General features: G+C 43.1%; 1 protein-coding gene across 4 annotated transcripts in view; it reads right to left on the bottom strand.

The window, feature by feature from the left end:
• The window catches only part of NTRK2 (neurotrophic receptor tyrosine kinase 2), a 337422-nt gene that overhangs the window by 147272 nt on the left and 168671 nt on the right, over positions 1-21479 (bottom strand). For 2 of the 4 annotated variants that reach the window (XM_040450285.1, XM_040450287.1), the window contains exons 15-16: positions 7600-7647; positions 1876-2064 (exon numbers count right to left, since the gene is read on the bottom strand). In XM_040450285.1, the coding sequence (XP_040306219.1) occupies positions 1876-2064; positions 7600-7647 (237 nt within the window). The remainder of the gene's footprint in view (positions 1-1875; positions 2065-7599; positions 7648-21479) is intronic. The other 2 variants (XM_040450286.1, XM_040450288.1) reach the window with 1 other exon arrangement.

The raw sequence follows: 21479 nt of genomic DNA on the forward strand, positions 1-21479 counted from the left end.
CATGCCTTCTAAGTGGGGGTGACATAGAGTGGCTGAGCCACAAATCCAAGACTCCTCCAAAATAACCAAAATGTATACTTAAAAAACTTTGAAAACTCTCCATGGACTCTAGATTAAGGAAACCACCTTTAGAAACTTTCTGTGAGACTTCAAAAGGTAGAAAGCACATCCAGATAGAACTATAGACTCAACAGCCACCTAGTCTATATTCTTTTTGGTTCTCATTTGTTTATTTGCTTTCTTGCTCATTGGTTCATTTCCTCTATTGCATGTATTGCACTGATGCTATCTATTTGATTAGTCAGCTTTATATTTCCCCATCGACAAAGAAGAACAAACTTTTGAGGACAGGTTGATTTTTGTCAACCTCAATTATAATACAGCCTCAGGTTAACTGAAGTATATCACATAACCTGGTACTGGTGGTGACAGGGGTGTCAAAAGACTCTGTTTCTGGGGAGCACCATCAAAATGATGACAGAATTCTCCCATCATAGTACCCTGATTTGCCTTATTCAACATTTGACCGTTATGCATGCAGAGTATTTCATGGACCTTTGGAGGACACTTATCTCAACAAAGAATATACGTTTTAAGCAGTGTCTCCATGCATCTTGTTCACACCATAATGACAATATTAGGATTAATAATACCTTGATTTCAAACAATTTTTATTTCAAGGAACTCAATATTCCTCATATATGCTATTCTATTTATCTTGTCATATTGCATATTCAACTGAAATCTATGGTGGGTCTAGTTTCATACTTTACAAGCTCATAATACTGTTTTTTTTTCTAATGATTACATTAAAATGCAATATTCACCATACCTTGGGGGTAAATTTGAATGAATAGGAGGAAATTATAGGTATTTCCTTATATGCAAAAAGGTGCTTATTGCTAAGTTCCTTTATCCCGTGAGAGTTCTTAGGAAAGTCAGTCTCCAAAATCTAACTTTGCACTTGTTACACCTTACCTCTGAGGCAAGGCAGGAGAACAGTATTTAAGACAGAGTAAGAACATGCCAAATAGACAGAAGGTGTCCATCGGTGTCAGGTGAACCCCTAAGACCTAGGCCACCTGATGTTCTGGCTCCTTATTCATGTATGAAGAAAGGCCTGCAGTTCCAATGGCATAAGCCTGTTTGTTCACTGTGGTTTTATTTTTTGTTTTCCATAAAGCCATGCTCTATTTTTTATATTTGAGCAGTGGCTTTGAAGATAGGATAAGAGTCTCTGAGGAAAACCCCAAGCTTCTCAACAGAGGCTAATGGGTTCATTTGGTCCTGTGAAGAACAGGTCAGTGTACTTAATATGCACATGATCTGTTGTGATGTGTCTTTCCTATTGTGGCATGACCACAAATCTCATGCTAGGAACAAGAACTGAACAAATAATACAGAACTACCCAAGTCAATACCACCTGTGTGCAACACAGCACCCTCCTGACTACCAATGGTGTATATTTTAATGACTTTCAATAAATCCAGTTTAAAAGCCACCAATCGCCTGTCTTTTGTAACTGATGTATGTGCAGTCTACTGATACCTCTGGTTTCTGTCTCTATCTTTTTCAAGACAAGCATGCCTTGATTCCAACTTCATGGTGACAAATGGTTTTGGGAAATGGATCCCAAGAGAAGTCGATATCCGCCCACAGTCCCAAGCCCTGCAGGACACACGCCCTGAGAATTCCATAAGCAGCAAACTAAAGGATCTATTCCATCGGCCCAAAGCCCCACCAATCCTCAGCCATTTCACTGCCCCCTCCCTTCAGTCATCCTTGTCAGGCGCTCTGATAAACACGCTGATTGATATAGCTATGCAGCAAACAGGCCAATAAGTATAAAAGTAAGTATAAACAGCTGTACTTACATGTGTCCGGCTTGAGCTGACTGTTGGTGATGCCAAAGTACTGGGGATTTTCAATGACAGGAATTTTGGTCATTCCAATAATGACGGCATCGGGGCCGCCCTCTGAAGATGATGGGGTGTTACTCCCATTGGAGATGTGGTGGAGTGGGCTGGCAGAGTCATCATCATTGCTGATAACTGAAGCTGGGCCTGGAGTTGGAAAAAAAAACAACAACATATTCTCCTGTAATGCTTTGAATGCTCTTGTTGAGCTATAATTCACACATACATGAAGTTCACCCATGGAAAGCATACAATTAAGTGGTTTTCAGTATATTCAGAGAGTTGTGCAGCCATCACTTCAATGTAATTTGAGAACGTTTTCAGTCATTCCCCACGTTCCCCACTCCCAGCCCCAGGCATCCATGAATTTGCATTTATTTTCTGTCTCCGTGGACTTATTCTGGACATTTCATATAAATGCAATCATTTAATATGAGATCTTTTGAAACAGACGGCTTTCATTTAGCACGCTTTTAAGCTTCACTCATGTTGTAGCATGTGTCATTACTTTAGTCCTTTCTATTGCCAAATAATATTCCATTGTATGGATATGCCTCATTCTGTTGATCCGTTCATCCCTTTGATGGACATTTGGGGCATTTCCACAGGTTGACATTTGGGGTAGTTCCACATCACAAATAAATAATGCTGCCATGAACATCTGCGTACAAGTTTTTGTGTAGACATACGTTTTCATTTCTCCTGGGTAGAATTGCCGGGGCATATGCTATCTCTATGTTTAACATTTTGAGGAAATGCCCAACTGTTTTCCAAAGTGGCTGCACCATTTTCTATTCCCACCACCGATGGGCAAAGTTTCCACTGTCTTGACTTCCTTCTCCGGTAAGTTAATACGCAGTTTTGCTCTCTGTTCTCTGAACATCTTTAGAACAAACACTCTCTCATTGAAACTCCCAGCATGAATGCAGGATTCCTGTGTCACCATATCCTGAAAGATGCACTAGCGGTTTAAAGATCTGAGTGCCTTCTTCCACTCTTTGGACAAGTCACTTACCTTTTTTGTACCTCTACATCCACTTACATTTGTAAAATGTGCAAAAGAATATCTGCTTGTTATTTTATGAGACTAGTGATAGCAAAGTGTATTATAAACTTAAATGGGCTTCATGAGTATGAATTACTACTAGGTATTATTAATAAACTTCCAACCGGTGGACTAAAGTTACATTGGATGGTCCTGTTACTATGTTTCTCTTTCTGCACACACCTTGTTAGCATTTTGCCTACAAAATACTTTCATAACAATAATGGATCAATCCCAAGGCAAGTTGCCCACTTTGCCTTTAACCCTAATATTATGAGTAGATTACTCTATGGATGTCTTTATACTAAAGCCACAGCCATGACGTATTTCACACAAGACTTAAACTTTCTGGTCCCAAGTCTAAGAACGTATATGCCCATAAATATGGTCTACTGTGTCTTGTTTAAACAATTTATCTACTGACCACTAAACCCATGTGTCTGCAAACAAAACTAGATGCACAGAGTTAAAGGTCTATATGAAAGCTTCAAGACAATTAAGTTCTCGCTGGTTCACGATACACATTCTGCACGTGAGAAGTCAACACCCACTCCCAGACATATATTACACGTGTTTCTGCAGGGCACCGCGTGGCTGGAGGGTCCCACTGAAGCGGACCACTGGCCACAGCCACTGGCATAAGCCAAGAGAAACACAGGAAGGAATGGTAAGGAGGAAAGATGAAAGCATCAGTTACGCAACTGCGTACCAGGGGAAGAAAAGCCTGAATCGCTACTTGCTGAGCGAGCACGGGATTGTGCGGTCATCCAACCACCCAGGACACATGCTTCCACACCTCCACCCTTCTCTGTCTTTTCCCTCTCGATTAATTAACTATTTCAGTGAGAAGCACGGCAATTCTAAAGACGAAAGTAACTGTGTCACACATTTTCGAATCCCCTATGAAAGATAAGGGTAATCCGTCCCCCGACCTCCAAGATTCGTTTTCCCCCTCAGACGGGGATTATCACAGTTTGTAGTGATAACAATCGGACATTCCGCAGCTAGCTGAATCTTAAACAAACTATGCAGGAGGCAGCCAACTGCTATTATAGGTAATTTTTTAAAGCATCCTCTCAAGGGGATGTGCATTTAAGTTGCCTTTAATGATACACTCTGGCTTAATTCTGCAAACAAGTCCTCACACAGCCAATTTAGAATCTTCAGATTACTCAAAGCAAAAGCAAGCTCACTGGTTGTGCTCATCTTGAGTCTAGCACACCGGTATTAGTAAAGGGCAGAAACTCTGCCAAGAATAGCTATAAAGACAAGTTCTTTCCAATATCCTTAACCATCCCCGTTTTATGATTGGCTTCCTGACAGGCCTAGATCACCCAGAGCTTAAACCCAGAGATGGAAAAACATAAATGTGTTATGCTAAGCGTTCTCTGCATCTTGCCAGTAAAACCTCCCCACCACTGGCCCCCTTGCCGTGTTCCTGGTGCAGGAACCAAAAGCATGCTACTGCCTGAACTCCCCGAGGTGGGTGCAGTCAAGGTCGTACATTTCTCAACATTTACCCCCAGAAATGCAGGAGCTGTCATGTTCAGACCTTCCACATGTTGTCAGAAGGCCAGCGATATTTGCTTCTGGAGCCCCTGCAATGATTAAAACACACTGATCCCAGTTGCTTTCTTCTGTGACTCTCCCCTGGGCCAGGCCAGGCCATCAACATTCCTGCAGCATTCAATCATCTTGGAGGAAGCTGATACCTAGAAGACAATGCTGAGACTCCTCCAGGAATTCGGGCTCTGGATCATCTGCCATGTACATAGTGGAACCCTGACTTAAAAAATTACAGCAAAATACTTGCTCTTTGCTTTTCTTCCTCGACCAGAGGAGACTCTTTCTTTGCCTTGGTTTCTCTGGGTAGAACCCCCGACTCTGCAGTAACAGAGCCCCAGGGAATGGGCTCTCTGTTTGGAGGGGGGAATGTTAAGCATAAAAGTGGTATAAAGCATCAGAGGTCATTTTTCAAAAGCCTTTCTGCTTTGCCAGAAGGCCTCTGTTGACAAATCTCGGCAACACATAAACCTCAACAATTTATCACGTGAAATATTAATTCAAGTGCTGTTTCCTTCATCATCGATGTTCTAAATCCTGGAAGATTGATATGGCTGGCAAGGTTGCAGTGATCCAGCCCATTTTTCTATGAACATTTTGATCTAACGGAGCACAGCAAAGTTGGGAAGGGGAAAAAGCTCTCAGCAGGGACAATGAATGTCTATATAATTTGACAGCAGGCTGTCTGTGCCTATCACGGGATGTGTCATTGTGTGTCTGTGCACGAGCTTGAGGAGACACCACAAAAAGACAGACAGAAGAAGAGTCAGGGGCACATCACAGCGTGTTATAAGGAATTCACATGAGGGTTTGAAAAAAAGTCTTATAATATTAATAAGAAGTTTCAAATTGTGGGATATGAGCAACCTGCCAGGTTGTTGGGGGGTGGGGCATAGTTCTAATTACTGAGCTGACAAATATGGGCTATGCCTGGAAACATTTTTTAGCCCATTTTTATTTTACTATGTCTCAGGTGCAAAGAGAGATTTTTTCTGTCAACGGAGCTGCTTGGTAAGGCATATTGCATGTCTGACTCACAGATATTTCCAAGCCTTAGACTTGTGTTCCTGTGATAAGAATGGCTGAAGGTCACCTGGGAAAGGAGTTTCCTTCTCTCAAGACCAACAATGTCTTCGAGGCGAGGGGAGAGGCCATTGTTCTTGGGCAGCTGTGTTAACCATGTCTTTTACTGTCTGTATTCTGATGCTTCATCACTGGGGCCTCACTGACCCTGAAGGAACTGCCCCTCCCAGGATAGCCAGTCCCTAGCGATGGTAAAGAACTTTTCTGAGAGCATTCTTTCCATCTCCAGTCCAACCAGTCCATAGCCTGCACCACCTTATCAGGCTGTCATACTCCGGGCCACTATCTGCTTGCCCTGTCACCCCAGAGCCAGGCACCAGCCAACTGGGGACAGCCTGTTTGCCCCAGAGTCTGCTAAGGTCACTCAAACCAGCCGATCCTAAACCTGCTTACCCTGCCTCACTAGTTCCTTCCTATGGTAACCGCCATAAAGGCTCTTGCCCCCATGTTCTGCCCTCTGACCGACCCCAGTGTTTCCCTTGGGGTCCCCCCACCATGGTGTGGCTGCCCTCTCCTCTCAGGAATGGCGAGTAACAGACTATCTTTTCAATGGCTGTCCTCCTCTGGCCTCTTGGCCTCACCAGACCCGGATAATAATAAAACCTACATTTTAAAGCTGCAGCATCTCTGATGGACTGTGGCTCAAAGAACAATTCTGAAGGAAAATTCTCTCTGCTGTGGCCTAAAAGGGTGAAACCCTGTTTTTGAAGTTTTCTAAGAACAAGCGCCTCTCAGCAGGGCAAACTGGCCTGGAAAATGCTTACATGGTTATAGTGATCTTCTGTTTAGTGGAGAAAAGACCCCCATCTCACAGCGCTATGGTATGAAACCTTATCACCCTCTGCCTCCTCCCCGCCAACACATACACAGAACACAAAGCCTAAACACAGAGCACCTTTAAGATCACCCAGCAGGGCAGTCTCTGGTATCCTGGCAAAGTGACTGAGATTAGCTGAATCTGAAATGTGCCCCTCGGGGAGTCACCAACAAATCCTGAGATGTCTGAGTTTAATGTTCCAATTTTGCCACGTCCCTATCTTAGCTTTGCTGATTACGAGCTTTGACCTTGGAATTCATGGGGCTACCTAAGGGTCAGGGTTACTAATATCAGGCTCATAAAAAGAAAGGAAACAGAGTTCCTTGCATGGAACGGATGACTCAGAACCAGAACGCTCCAGGATACTGGTACATTTCCCCTAATTCGCAGTTTTACCTATAGCCAGCCTGGCTACCAGAATATATACCAATACACAGATGCCCAAGATGGCCAGATCTTGGAAACACACGTGCAAGATGTAAGACAGTCTGTCTTTTTGTGCTTTCTAGTGAATTCCTGTTCATAGTCGCTGTACCCATAGAAAGTACTGAACAAATTGGAGGTCCCGGGAGATCACACCTGATTTCAATCCCAGTGATGAGATACATTATGTGCACTCATTTGGTAAGCTACAAACTCTGCTTTTCAATTGTCAGCACACAGTCTGAATGCAAGGAATAGAATGCAATCAAGTACAAATCAGAGCGTCTGGACGTTAGAGTCTTGTTTTGAAAGAGAAATGGTCATAAACAAACAGCTGATTTACCAATTCAGAAGTGTACTACATCTTGGCCAATGGAGGAAGTTAAGATCCCAGCTTGTCCAGATGTGACTTTTAGCCAACTTTCCTGCACATGGAGTTTTGGTGCTGTTGCATTTTCTTTCCTGAACCTTCTTAAAAGCCCAGCAACTACCTCGACCTGGTACAACAGTTGGCATTCTTCCTGGGATGAAAACAAGTCGACTTCAAAAATATAAAACCATTTGCTGAACTCAGTGAGTGAAAGCCATGCCTTTTCTGGAAAAATCCTAGCCCTCTCTCTTCAGCAAATCAGAAACCAGGAACACAGAAAATTAATCATGGGGCCATCAAGTGGGAAGAAGGGCCAAGCAATTTCATCCGAATCAAGCAACATAAACTTGTTACTTATCCAAAGAAGGAGTAACTACTTACCAACACCTTGTCTTGATTTTACTTTCCCAAATCCAAACCATGAGAAATCTGAAAACCACAACAAAACATAAAATAAACTTCGAAAGAGAAGCGTAAACCAGGGGTATTCAGCACTGTCCTTAGTGAAATAACAGACTTCCTCAAAAGGCTCCTGTGAAGAACAAAGCTTCCTCTCAAACACCTGGAAACAGATGCTTGAATTTTGGTGTAAAGATTTATGTCTCATCCTGAGAACATGGGCATTTGAACCAGGTAAGAGACAGTAGCCTGTCTTTGAGAAAAATGGCCCAAATCGAGAGTTCATGGCTCTGAGCGGTTTTCTTGATTTCTCACTCTCTTCTTCCTAAGTATCGAATCATCTAACTAAGCTCTAGGGATGAAAATACACAACGCGTTTGACAAATGCACCATGGTTCTCGACTGCAGCAATGTGGGAAAATAACAAGACAAAACAGATCTTTTGTGGAGCTGAGGCAGGCAGTGGCAAAAGGAACACGTAGTCCCGTGGGAGAACTGATACTTGGGCTGGAGGGGGATTCAAGGAGAAAAAAAAAGGGAGGGATCTTAATTCTACACGGATTCTGCCACTGACTTGCTGTGTGACAGTGGGGAGTTCACAGCAGCTCTGTGCCTCTTGTCACACAAAGCTCCATGAAGCACATGTAAGTAAAGATCTGACAAATGTTTGGAGGTCCTCCAGGGAATAAAGCCACAGTGAAATGCCTATTTGTTTCCTGGGCCTGACTGTGCCCCTCTATGTAATTTCCACGGGGTTCAAAGTGAACTCTACACAGTGGGGGGATCCCTGGATAAGAGGCGGATAAAGGGTATGGGGCCCAAATAAGTAACTGTGCTTCTCAGATCTTCAGATCTTCAGTGGTTTTTGTAGGCAGTGAAGATGTAAAGCTGCGTAGAAGAGCCAATTTAAGTGAAACAATGTATATGAAAACTCTTGGCACGATAAAAAATGCCTTGCACAGTTGTCATCATGATTACTCTTTTTTCTAGTTAACCTTCCTCCCTTGGTAGCCTACAACGTGGGCTCCCCAACCTCGAAGGCGATTTTTTACTTCTGATTGATATTCCTCTGAATGCTTTCTTCCAGGTTTTAGAAGACAGGATGAAGGTCTGGCCTCTATCCAATGCCAAATAAAGATCCCTTTGCACAGAAGACAGTGAGCTTCATTCACTGGGTCCTCAGTCTAGCGAGGCAGCGCTGTGTCTGTGGCTTTCTTAGTTACCACTAATCCCTTTGAAAACAGAGGGTATTTCCTACTGGTCAATTTTTGGTTTCCTCCATTTGTTTGATTTACATAGTTTTAATTAAACAGTAGATCAAACTTTTTAAGACTGCCTCTTTCACTTGAGCATTTTTTTTTCGAAATCGTTTCCATCATACGGAGAACCCGCAGGACAATGCCATAGCAGCCCCTCACTGATTTACACATTACAGACTATCTTCAATTGTAACAATAAATACGACTGTAAGGAACACCTGTCCACATCTCAGGTGCATCCATCCCCATTTTCAAAAATCATTCCTTCCAGATAAATCCTGAAATGGAATTAGTGAGTCCAAAGGGATGAGTAATGTTAAGGTGCCCAACACGCGAATTCAGCTGCTTTTCCACCATACCTGGTCTACTTTTATTAATAGTGTGTGAGAAGGCAGGAGTGTATTTTCACAGTTCACCCAATGGGAAATCAAAGGGTGAACCATTTTCTACCTCCATCCTGCCATCGACATGTCTCCACCTAACTGAACAGAGATGGCATGTCTCCACCTAACTCTCACCTTTGCCACATGAGAACACAGATATGAAGAGGGTCAGAGCCCCTCTGATTTATTCAGATATTGTAATTCACCAGGTGTGTCCCCCACGCAGGACATTTCTCCCTTAGTCCTCCGCCAGGCCCTATAACATATGACCCTCTGTTCATTGATAAGGAATCAAGACTCAGAGGCTGATAAACCTAGCAAAGGTCACACCAAGTAGTAACTGAGCAGACTCACCCTTCCGATGCCAAATCTGTTTTTTTTTTCATTCTTTCATAGTTGTCTTTCCAATCTTCCAAAATGCTTAGCCATAATTAGCCAAAGTGGACAACATTACAATCGAGATTCAATTTTATATATAGGAAAGCACTGTATGTAGCCATTCGTTCTTGCTCATTTGTTCAACAAGAGTGAGCCTGGGTCAGACCTCTGAACATGAGAGACTCCGCTTGGAGACTAAAACTTCATCTTGTTTTTTTGAAACAGGAGCTACCTTGAACCACTGAACCAAGCAAAGGCATGTGATTGAACCCAGAGCTGCTGAATCCACATTCTGGATAAAAACTGGACGCTCTGCAAAAGATGTTTTCCTAGTAATTGACATAGTATACTCAAAAAACCAATGACGTAAAATGTAATTACATTTTCCAAACATGATTTTTGGAAAACCAGCTTGTGCATGTTTCCTAATACTTCTGCAATTTGCTAATAAAGACCACTGGCTTTCACTCCTCAATGGGACACAGTTGGGGTTTCTACCTGAATCGGTGCTCCCCACATTGCAATTCTAAGACCCCTCCCCAAATGCTTTTGTTTTATTTTAGATCTTCCTTTTTTTTTTTTTTTTTCTTGATCAACACAGGTACAATAGAGGATTCAAAGATAAATGAGCTTCCCTCATTTGGGTCTGCCCTCAGGGAGCTGACAATTGAGGATTAGCTATTGGAGAAGTATATCCAGGATGCATGGGGACTCACAGGAGGAACATATATCCCAGTCTAAGGGAGATGGTCAAGGGAGTTCTCTGGCTTCTGGGTAACAGATCGGAATAAGACAAGAATGGTGTGGGGTGGGGGCGGGTGGGGGGGTGCTGGGTGGCTTGGTTGGTTAAGCATCTGACTCTTGATTTTGGCTCAGGTCATGATCTCCCAGTTCATGAGATCAAGCCCTGCATCGGGGTTCTCTCTCTCTGCCCCTCCCTTGCTCAGTGTGCTCTCTCTCGCTCTCTTTTCTCTCTCAAAATAAATAAATATACATGCTTTTTAAAATAAGAATTAGTTGGGGTGCCTGGGTGGCTCTGTTGGTTAAGTGTCCAACTTCGGCTTAGGTCGTGATCTTATGGTTCCTGGGTTTGAGCCCCGCATCAGACTCTGTGCTAGCAGCTCAGAGCCTGAAGCCTGTTTCAGATTCTGTGTCTCCCTCTCTCTGCCCCTTCCCCACTCTGTCTCTCTCCCCATCTCTCTTGTCTCTCTCAAAAATAAATAAACATTAAAATAAAAATAAAATAAAATACAACAAAACAAAACAAAACAACAACAAAAAAGGAATTAGTCAAGAATGGGGAAAATCAGAGAGAGGCACTGTCACTATCCACTCACAGCTAGGGTGGGGGGCTCTGTATGTGTCGGGGGGTGATGCACCAGGAAAGGGTAGGAAACTGAGAAACAGAAGCAAGGGTCAGGCCAAGAGTTTGGGTTTTACAATGAAAATTGCTGGTAGGCTCTAAACAAAACAAAATAAAACAAAACACCCTTGGGCCAAGCAGTAATATGATCAAGCTGAATTTTTGAAAAATCACTTTGGCTGCAGGATGGAAACAGGATTGTGAGAGGGAAAGATGAGGGCAGGAGACCGGTTAAGGAAGCTTCTAGAGACATCAAGGCATGAGAGAGCTGTGGCCTGAATTGGGCACAGTGGAGGGGCATGGGGACAGGAGACGGCTGTCAGGCCTGTTTAGGGGAGTGAGTAAGACTTGCCACGTTGGGGGGACTATGGGGAGTGAAGAAGGAAGGTTTTGGTTTTGGATAATAGGACATATGGTGCTGCTGCCCGGAGTGTCTGTGAGGAACTCAGAGCTCAGCTGAGTGGCTAACCTTAGAGCATGGGCGTGGGGCACAAACCCTAGGTCAGGGGTCTCTGTGGAGAAGATAAGAGGGAAGTATCCAGTGTCTGGACCACAGGTCTAGAGCCCAGGCACAGGTCTAAGGCCCAAGTTCCAGAGCCCACAGTCTAACTGGGAATGCACGCTAGATGCCGTACTTAGGACACATTTCTTATTTGGCCAAATGAGACACCCTCGTCTGCAGGTACCAACGAAAGGGCCTCCGCCAACTGCAGCTACCTTTTGACAAACTTAATCCGAAGTTGCTAAAGTAGGTCTAAGCTCTAACACAGCGACACAATTATTTCGTAAGAGAGGACAATCTTCTTGGCCATTCCCCAGATTTCTTGGAAAATTCGAGACCTGAGATAGCAAGGTCATATCGGTCCTCTCTTCCTCCTCAAAAGCTGTCCCTTGTTCAATGGGTCTTTCTTGATGGATTTAAGCAGTAGTCTTAAGACCTTAATACGAAATCTCACCAGCAAAATTCTCTCACAAGGCCAAAAAGAAACAATTTCTCAATTTCCTGTGATGTTTCACCCATTGGGAGTAGAGTCCTGCCAGACATTCTTTTATTTTCTGTTTAATAAGGACACTTTATTTGCTGCAAAATAAAGGACTCCTTCAAAAGCAAATGTAGTTGCAGTGAGTTCAAAGGAGCTTGTCTTTCTGCAATCTGACTAACAAAGACTCTAAATTATGAAATCAACCAATTAAATCCTTCTCATATTGAAGAAAGTTTAATCTTCCCTGACCAGAGAAGGAGAATATAGGAAAAAGAATGCATTAACACATTAATAACTCTAAGAGGAGATCCAAAATAAATGGTAATAAAGATTGCTTTTCAAATGTCTCTCAAAGGAAAACAGCTAAAATTTAGGGGGCTGAAAAGGAATATTTATGATACAGGCGAGAGAATCAGGGGAAGAAATGAGAAACAGGCAAGGTGGAAGAAACCTAATCTTCCCCATGGGTGCTGAATCACACAAACTCTAAATGCAATTGTGAGAAGCATTCTGATCTCCAAAGAACACAGTTTTTGGATTTTTTTTTTCTCTAAGTTTCAGAAAAATTGTTTCAGTCTGTTAGGAGAAAAATCAGCTCTCCTCCCTTTTAATTCGGGAGGAATTAAAATTTGTTGTGTTCTCGAAGGTAATCTCTTTATATTTTAAAGCAAGACTCACCATCCTCCACCCCCAAGAACATTGTAACGGGAGCAAATGGGAAAATATGATTCACTGACAGGATGTACTTTACCTCCAGCTTCCTATGGCCACACCCACTCCCTAAAGGGCACCGGATAGAGGAGCCTCTGGGCTGCCTTTCTCTTATAGGGAAAGTGAGGACAAGACAGCGTTGAGCTCAGAGTAGAAACTCAGTAAGTGCTTGACCGAGTGGCTGATTGCCTATTACCTCAAAGACCAGGAGGACTGATCATCAGAGTGGAGGGGAAATGAACGCAAAGAATCACTTTGTTGACAATACAGCCATTTCCCTTTCCAACTGACACATAACCAGAGTGACTAAGAGTTTATTTCAGATGAATTCCAGCTCTTCAGGGCGCAGAAAAGTGTAGTCTGAGGCCAAGTTTGTACTTTAATTTAATCTTAATCTTTCAGTTAAGGACACAACCTTTATATAAGTACCATCTGCACAGGCGAGGAAGAGGCTTTGCTTTTAGTTAACTGGTTCTGGAAATCATGGAAAGGGTCCTTCTGACCAACCCTCACTGGCTTCATCCCTTACCTTCCCTCAAATCTCTGAAGTGGCTCATTATGCTGTTCTTTAGAAAAAGTAACATTGAACACCTCCAGTGTGACAAATACCAAAGAAACCACATGAATGTGTATTATGGCTGAAAGTGCTGTGTGCCTTCTGAAAACTATATTTCCCTCTTCTTTCTGGGCCCACAGCTAGACTACCCTTTCTATCCCTCCTTGAGGTTGGCTGTGGTCATACCATTAAATTGCAGCCAACGGAAGGTGAGCAGAGTGAAGGTACCACTTCCAGGCCAGCCTGTCAAGACGTCTCCTATGTGTCGCTCCATGCTCTTCCCTCCTCTATGTGTCCAGAGTGGAAACAACCTTCACAGCAAACTTGAAAGTTATGACATGAAGATGACACGATGCTAATTCTCCCAGTACTATTTTACAAGTATAGGCTGTGAAGAAACCAAATTATTCTCCCTGAAAGCCAATGAAGTCATTTATCCTCTGGCATCCATACGCAAGAAATAAACTCTTGTGTTTGAACAATTACCCACTTGGGGACTCATTTACTATGGTAGGGAGCCTTTGCCAACTACTACATGTAGACAAATAATATCTATATCTATATCTATATCTATATCTATATCATCTATCTAGATACATAGATAGATACATAGATAGATACATAGATAGATAGATACATAGATAGATAGATATCTGAGGTGTTATTAACTGACTCCATGACTTCCCAATCATACAAATCACGCAAATTCAAAATTGTGTATCCCTGCACACTTGCATCTTTCTGGAGCAAAAACTCCACAGATGTCACTAGATTTTCAAAGGGTTCTTCACCACAAAAATGCGGAGAAACACGAAAATACATTTAAACGGTGTTAGAGACAAAGATGTGAATGCACAGTAGTCTGCCTTTAAGCTCTATTTAATTATGCTCCCTGCCAACAGTTGAAGCCAGGTGCTGAGAACCGTCCACCATCTCTCAGCTGAACCTCCAACTGGTGTCCTGCTCTACCCTCGGCACCCTCCCCCCAATCTCTTCTCCATGGAGCTGCCAGATAAATCATTTTCTTTTTTATTAATTTATTTTTGAGGGAGAGAGAGAGAAAGAGAGAGAGAGAGCACATGGAAGGGGCAGAGAGAAAGGAAGAGAGAAAGAATCCCAAGCAGGTTCCACACCATCAGCACAGGGCCCAATGTGGGGGCTCGAACTCACGAACTGTGAGATCACGACCTGAGCTGAAGTCAGACGATTAACCGACTGAGCCACCAGGTGCCCCCAGAGTAATCATTTTCAAGTAGGAATCAGATGACTGCACACCCTTCCCCTACTTAACCTGTCCTAGCGGCTTCTTGTTGTGTTTAGCATAAACTTCTGTTCCTCGTTGTGGAGTCCTGTGTGATGTAGCCTCAGCCGTCTCCTGCGAAGCCACTATCCTGGCCTCTTTCCTGTCCCTGCTCACTTTGCACTCGTCTTGCCTCCTCCTAGAATCTTCTTCTGGGCTCTCTAATCCCTGCTCCAGGCTTCAGGTCAGCCAGCACATCCTCGGCAGGGCCCCAACCTCACCGCTTTAGCCAATGTCTCTCCACTACCATCTCATCCTTCTCGGCACACACCAATAAATGGCCCTACTTCCTTGATTTATTGTTTATTGTCTGTATCCTTTCCTAGAACTTGAGCTCCCAGAAGTCAGTGGCTGTCTTAGACAAGGCTTCCTCTGAAGCAGACTCTGACCCAAGGACTCAGGAGCAGGCAGGGAAAGAAGCTGGCAGTGGATGTCCTTGTCCAATGGGACACACTGTGTACAACTAGAGTTCAAATCCCTGGGGGTCTCGGGAGGCAGTAGTGAATGCACCTTGGAGTCATCCCACCCAGAAGGTGAGGAAGCAGGGTCGTTCCCTCTCCGCTGTCACTTGCCACTGGCCAAGGGCTTCTGGCTAGGATAAAGCACCGAGCAGAGTCATGGGCGCCTGCAACAGGACTCTGTGGGCAAGCACAGACAGTGGACACTGAGCAGGTATGGGTGTGACATCAACGGCATTTGCAACAGGGATCTTGCCTACGTAGTACCTCCAGTACCTGGCACAGACCCTCAAGAAATGCTTGCCGGGGCCGCCTGGGTGGCTCCGTTGGTTAAACGTCTGACTCTTGGTTTCGACTCAGGTCATGATCTCACAGTTCATGAGTTCGAGCCTCCCTTCGGGCTCTGTGCTGACAGCAGAGCCTCCTTGGGATTCTCTCTCTCCCCTCTCCCTCTGTCCCTGCTTGTGCTCCCTCTCAAAGTAAATAAACTTATAACAAAGAAATACTTGTCTAATAAATGAAAACAACTTTCTTAAAAAAGCGCAGTAAGTTCAGCAAGTCTAATGAAAATGCCAATATGCAAATGATACACTCAACACAAAAACCACTATATTTTTGCAGATATGTTTGCTACCGCTCTGATTCATTTTTGGCACTCCAATGAAACCTCCCTGAGGACAATATTGAAAGGTGAGAGACACTTAGAACCCAGCACTCCAGGCAAGAGTGTGGAATAAAGATGCATAAAGAATAAAGATGGAGACCAGACGTCAGAGGGGGCTGACCCTAAACAAGGCAAGAGACAAACCGCATGACCTTAGGTGAGTCACTTCCCCCTTATAGGCTCTGCTTCCTGCTCCATGAAGACAGGGGTTGCGAAAAGGCATCGAAGGCCTATTCAAAATCCAGTAATCTATAGTACTAATCATTAGGCACATATGTCTGAGAACAGATTGCCACATGGCCTTATATAGCTTCCCTGTGCGTGGGTATTTTGGGAATGTGAGATCATGTGCAATTTAAAGAAAAGCTCTCAGTCAACTGGCCTAGATTTTCTCCTGCTAAATAATGCTCAGATGCTTTTGGGTCACTATATTCTCATCTTGAGAGAAGGGCCTGGCTGTGCAAATTCAATTTTAGAAAACAGTACTTACTGAATATTTGCTATGTGCCAGGAAACTTATGGGGGATTAGATATTACTTTAATTAGGGAAAATTGGTCAGCTTCTATTGCTGCATTAAAAAAATAAAAACAGACTAAAGCTTTAAATCCTACAGACTTAAAGTTCAGAAGTCTCAAGTGGCAATAGATGAAACCAGACTTGCTTGGAATGTGGCAAAATGTCCTGATCCCATGTTTCAAACATTTAACTTTGAGAGGGAGAAATGCCTACTACTTCCCTCTTTTATTTTGAACATGTGGAATATTTCCAAGGAAATTCAGTTGGTCCACATCTTAGTCATTCACAATTAAACTGTACAAATCACTGTTTTGTTTTGTTTTGTTTTGTTTTTAAATCTATTGCAAAAGTCTTTTTGTTTAACAACGGCAGTCACAGTCTTCCCTGGGCGGGTAAAAAAAATGGAACCTGAAACTTCTAATAATTTGTGTCCAAGCTGGGAACTTTGAGCAAGGCAGGGGCAACCTCTGTTTACCAACAAGAGTTGATAGACACAAGAGAGCCCTATCAAAGCTTTGCCTTTCTAGAGTATCACCGTAGCGAGAGCAAAAAAATGCTCTACATTTTTTTTTCAGTGTTCACAAGCTTCCTGCAGGGAAGGCAGGTGACATCTGGTTGCATGCACCCAAAATCTCCATGTTCACATTGTCTAAATGTGCAGCGAATGACTGCCTGAGATTCACCCCAAATTTCCCTCTCTCTGCAAAGCAATGTTGGTAAGCACTCAGAGCAAGTGTTTGGAAAGGAAATTGGCTGAATCTCAGCAAATCATCTTAGAAGTGATATTAGTGGCCCTCAAAGAGAATGACAAACCCATAGAGTCTGGCAAACACTTTATGTCGATTCCCATGAGCTTTCGTTTCCATGGAAAACCTAAACAATGACTCAGACCTTGGCTGACTTGCTCGGACCTGTCAATTCTGTTCAGTTGCCAAGTGAGGCCAAAGTAAAGGCAGGCTACGCTCCCCACTCCTCCCTCCTCAAGGTTTGCTGCCACGTCAGATGCATTTGGAAATGCCTTTGCAATGTCTGCTATACATTTATAGTTATAGTTAGATTTACTTTACATTATTTATATTTATATGTACATAACATGCAATTTTTTTTTAGTTTCCCTAGGCCAACACTTGCTATAGCTAACGCAAAGCACCATGCAGGCATTTTTGTGTGTGCGGCTGTTCTGTGGAATTTTGGAGGGAGAAAGAGATGATCGCTTTTCTAAGCAGGATTCCGCTAAAGGATAGTCTCCATTTTTAACTATACTCAACTTCTTCCCTTTGATCTGGGAACGTGATTACTTGCTCCAGATCATCCTTTGTCTTGCTTTTCAGTGACCCATCGTCGCCCTTCCCGTCCCACCACCTACCTCCACACTCTTGAATCCCGCCAAGGTCAGGAAATGTGTGAGGCCGATACAAGAGCCCGGATGTGTATTTAATTTCATTACTGCGTGCTCTTCTATTAGGAAGCATCCATAATGGAAGAGAACATAATAGGATTATATACACTTATTGTGTACATAATATCTGTTGTGTATCAATATCTGTTAAGCTGGGTGCTGAATAAAAAAAATAATTGAATAAAATGGCCATAAATAGAACGAAATGAAAACCCATTATTTAGAATGGAATGCCGGTCACATGAATTAGCTATCGGCCCCGCTACTTGGTGTCACTGTCAGTGGAAGAAACCCAAACCCATCAGATGAAACTGTATTTACTTCTTTAGTGTTTCCCTACCGAATGCCCAGTGGCTGTTGAAGATCCACTGCTTTTCTGGAAATGGATCAAAATTGACTGGCCAGGTCAGTGGTTCTCACACGGGGACAGTTTTACCTCCCAGGGCAAGGTCAGCAGCGTCTAGAGACATTTAAGTTTGTCACAATGGGAGGAGTAAAGGGGAGGGTATGTGCTACTGGCATGTAATGGGTAGTGGCCGGGATTTTGCTAAATAGCCAACAAGGCACAGGACAGTCCCTCACGATAACGGGTTTAAGGCCTAAAATATCAATGGTGCTTGAGACTGAGAAACGCTGGCCTAGGTCATGGGCCAGCAAAGGGGGAATTTATCCTTAAACTTTTATCTCTGTTGAAAAGAAACCTTAGCTGTCTACACTCACTGTCACTAAGGGAGTTCAATCTTTTCTATGTTATTCCAATATTCTTGTCACCATCACTGGGGTCTCTGCTGCCAGCCCCCTTCTTTCTGTTTATCTTATACCTTGCAAAAAACAGCTCCGATATTATCATTTCTGCTGCCCCAAACACCAAAGAATGGTGTTCTGGCCCCACAATAGAGGGACAATGCAGTATGGACAGGAGCTGGATTTGGACTCCAAGTCTTGGCTTTCTGCCTTGGACCCACCACTTCCTGACAGAAACCCCACAGTGACCAGGTCTTTCTAAAAGTCCCTTCTCAGAGCAAAAATTACTGCCCTGCTCACCTCACACAACTGCTTTAGGAGGTGTTTTGGAGACCTCCATGAACACTCTGGCATTATATAAACAGAGAGGTAAGGAAATAATAACGTCCCAAATCTTCAATGGCATTCAAAACCTTGTCTTGGCCCCATGACCTGGCCCAAGCTTTATCACTTACGACACCCCTTAAAATCCCCCAGATCCTAGTTAAACTGTTAGTTTACATTCCATAAATGAATATGCCTCGAGTTTTCCTGTTTATCCATCAATTCATTTGAAAACTATTCTTTGACCACCTGATAGATGCAAGGCAGTGTGATAAACGCTGGGTTTGTAATGCAGAATGGAATAAAATAATCACGGTTGCTTCCCAATTTTGTGCCACCTGTTTCTTTCTACCTGAAATGGAACCTTCAAGCTCCATTTTTGATCAAACTCCATTCGCCAAACAAAATCCACCTGAAGAGTCACTCCATTGGGAACCACTTCTTCATTCCTCAAATCAAAACTATCCCCCATTGACATTTAGGTTGTGTGTCTCCCGATAAATGCCACATTCTCCGGTGTATTGATGATTTATGTACTCTTATTTTTCCTATTAGCTTGTGAGCACTCGAAGTTGAAAACATGAAATTTAGTTCTTCACCCTCTTCCATTAGAGCTTTATAACAGTTACAGCACTGTCAAGCAGGCCACTTTACACATGGTAGGTGCAACAACAAATAGCTCCGTTGCTGATCGGGTCATTCTAGAAGGATTTGAAAATAGGGCATGAGATGTCCTCCAAGTATAGTGGAGATCATGTTGTACAGCAAGAGCTAGACAACAGTAGGGACACTCATCTCCGTTGACCACCGTCCTCTGTATTTCCAAAACACATTGTTCTTTCTCTCCATAGCTCATCCCACTGTGAATTTTAATCATCCGCTTACTTGTTGTAACCTCTCCCCAAACTGTAAGTTCTTTTTTATAATTTTTTTAACTTTTGCTTATTACTGAGAGACAGAGAGAGACAGAGAGAGACAGAGCATGAGCATTGGAGGGTCAGAGAAAGGAGGAGACACAGAATCGGAAGCAGGCTCCAGGCTCCGAGCTGTCAGCACGGAGCCCGACGCGGGGCTCGAACTCCCAGATCTCGAGATCATGACCTGAGCCGAAGTCAGACGCTTCACTGACTGAGCCAGCCAGGTGCCCCCCAGACTATAAGTTCTTTATGAGTGACAAATATTTGTTTCTTGTCTCTCCATCTGTGGCATTGAGCGCAGTGTCCTGGTATATTTTAGGTGCTCCATAAAGAATTATTGAATGAATACATGAATGAATTCCAACCTCCCACCTTTGCATTCTTTGATCAAGAGCCAAATTTGGGGGGTGCCTGGGTGGCTCAGTTGACTGTGACTCTTGATTTCGGCTCAGGTTATGAGCCCAGGATGGTGGGACTGAGCCCCATGTTGGACTCTGCACTGAGCATGGAGCCTGCTTAAGATTCCCTCTCTCTCTCTCTCTCTCTCTCTCTCTCTCTCTCTTTCCTCTCTCTCTCTCTCTCTCTCTAATAAAAAAACCCTATAAAACAATAAAATAAAATAAACTAGTTTCAAAAAAAGAAGCAAAATTTGGTATAACATAGGTTCATGGTTGTGTCACCCACTACATTGCTTGCCTCTCCTTTCTGGCCCAGCAGAGGATTGAACCCTCCTCCCCACACCCACCAATTCATTGCTTTTGCCAATGAAAGCAGTAGAAATGACCCATATCCCTTCTAGGCAGAAGATTTCATAGTGCTGGGTTTTCCACTTCTTCATTCTGCCACAGTGAACCATGAAGCCTCATGTTTAGGTGGTAGCGTCATAAAGTTCTGGGTTTCTAAAAGCTAAGATAAATAAAGCTGTCCTGCCAACCTGTGTTGTATATGCAGCATAAGGAGACATTATCTCCTTTTCTGTTTTAAGGGTTATTTATTTCTGCAACATAACCTAGCCTATTCTGACTGATGTAAGAGGGAAGTTCCAAGTGAACCTTATTATTAAAAGACAGTCCTATCTATAAAACTATGGGGCTTTTATTTTATAAAAGGACTCCAGTACATGTAAGAGAGTACCTGCCCACAGAAGTACTCCCTAAAGCATACACAAGTGTATACATAAATACATAATGTATAAATGTTAATGATGAAGTAATGCAAAAAAAAAATTTTTAATGTTTATTTATTTTTGAGAGAGACAGAAACAGAATGCGAGTGGGTTAGGGGCAGAGAGAGAGGGAGACACAGAATCTGAAGCAGGCTCCAGGCTCCAAGCTGTCAGCACAGAGCCCGATGCGGGGCTCGAACTCATGAGTTGTGAGATCATGACCTGACCCGAAGTCGGACGCTGAACAGACTGAGCCACCCAGGTGCCCCTTTTAAAACTCATTGTAACTCATATCGCGAAAAGAGTTGTGACCCTGTAAACAATCCCTTCAGAAGGCCAGGTCTTTGTTCCAAAGGCATTGCCTGTTTGTCACATTTTCAGAGCTTGTCCTGGGGAATTATTTTTAATTAATATAGTAGAGTCTACTAACTATGGAAATCTTCATTATTTGAGGGGAAATTTTCATTTTTTTAAGAGGCAAAGATCATTTGGAACCAAGTCTGATGGAATATGTGGGTGAGTAAGCTAGGTCACATTACCATCATTAAAAATATCAAGGGGTCTGATTCTACGGGCTTAGGCCTCTCTTTTATTTTTGTGGAGCTCATAATTTTTCACCAAAAGCCCTTCTAAAAGATGAGTTCTAAAAAAGAAGGTCTCTTGTCTGGTGATTCTCAAATTTTTTCATAGTTCTAGAATCATAACTAAATATTAATCTCCAGAACTTTCTTGGTCTCTACA

This window comes from Herpailurus yagouaroundi, unplaced genomic scaffold (assembly GCF_014898765.1).
Source record: "Herpailurus yagouaroundi ecotype Mexico unplaced genomic scaffold, PumYag 201, whole genome shotgun sequence".
In the NCBI taxonomy this organism is placed as follows: domain Eukaryota; kingdom Metazoa; phylum Chordata; class Mammalia; order Carnivora; family Felidae; genus Herpailurus; species Herpailurus yagouaroundi.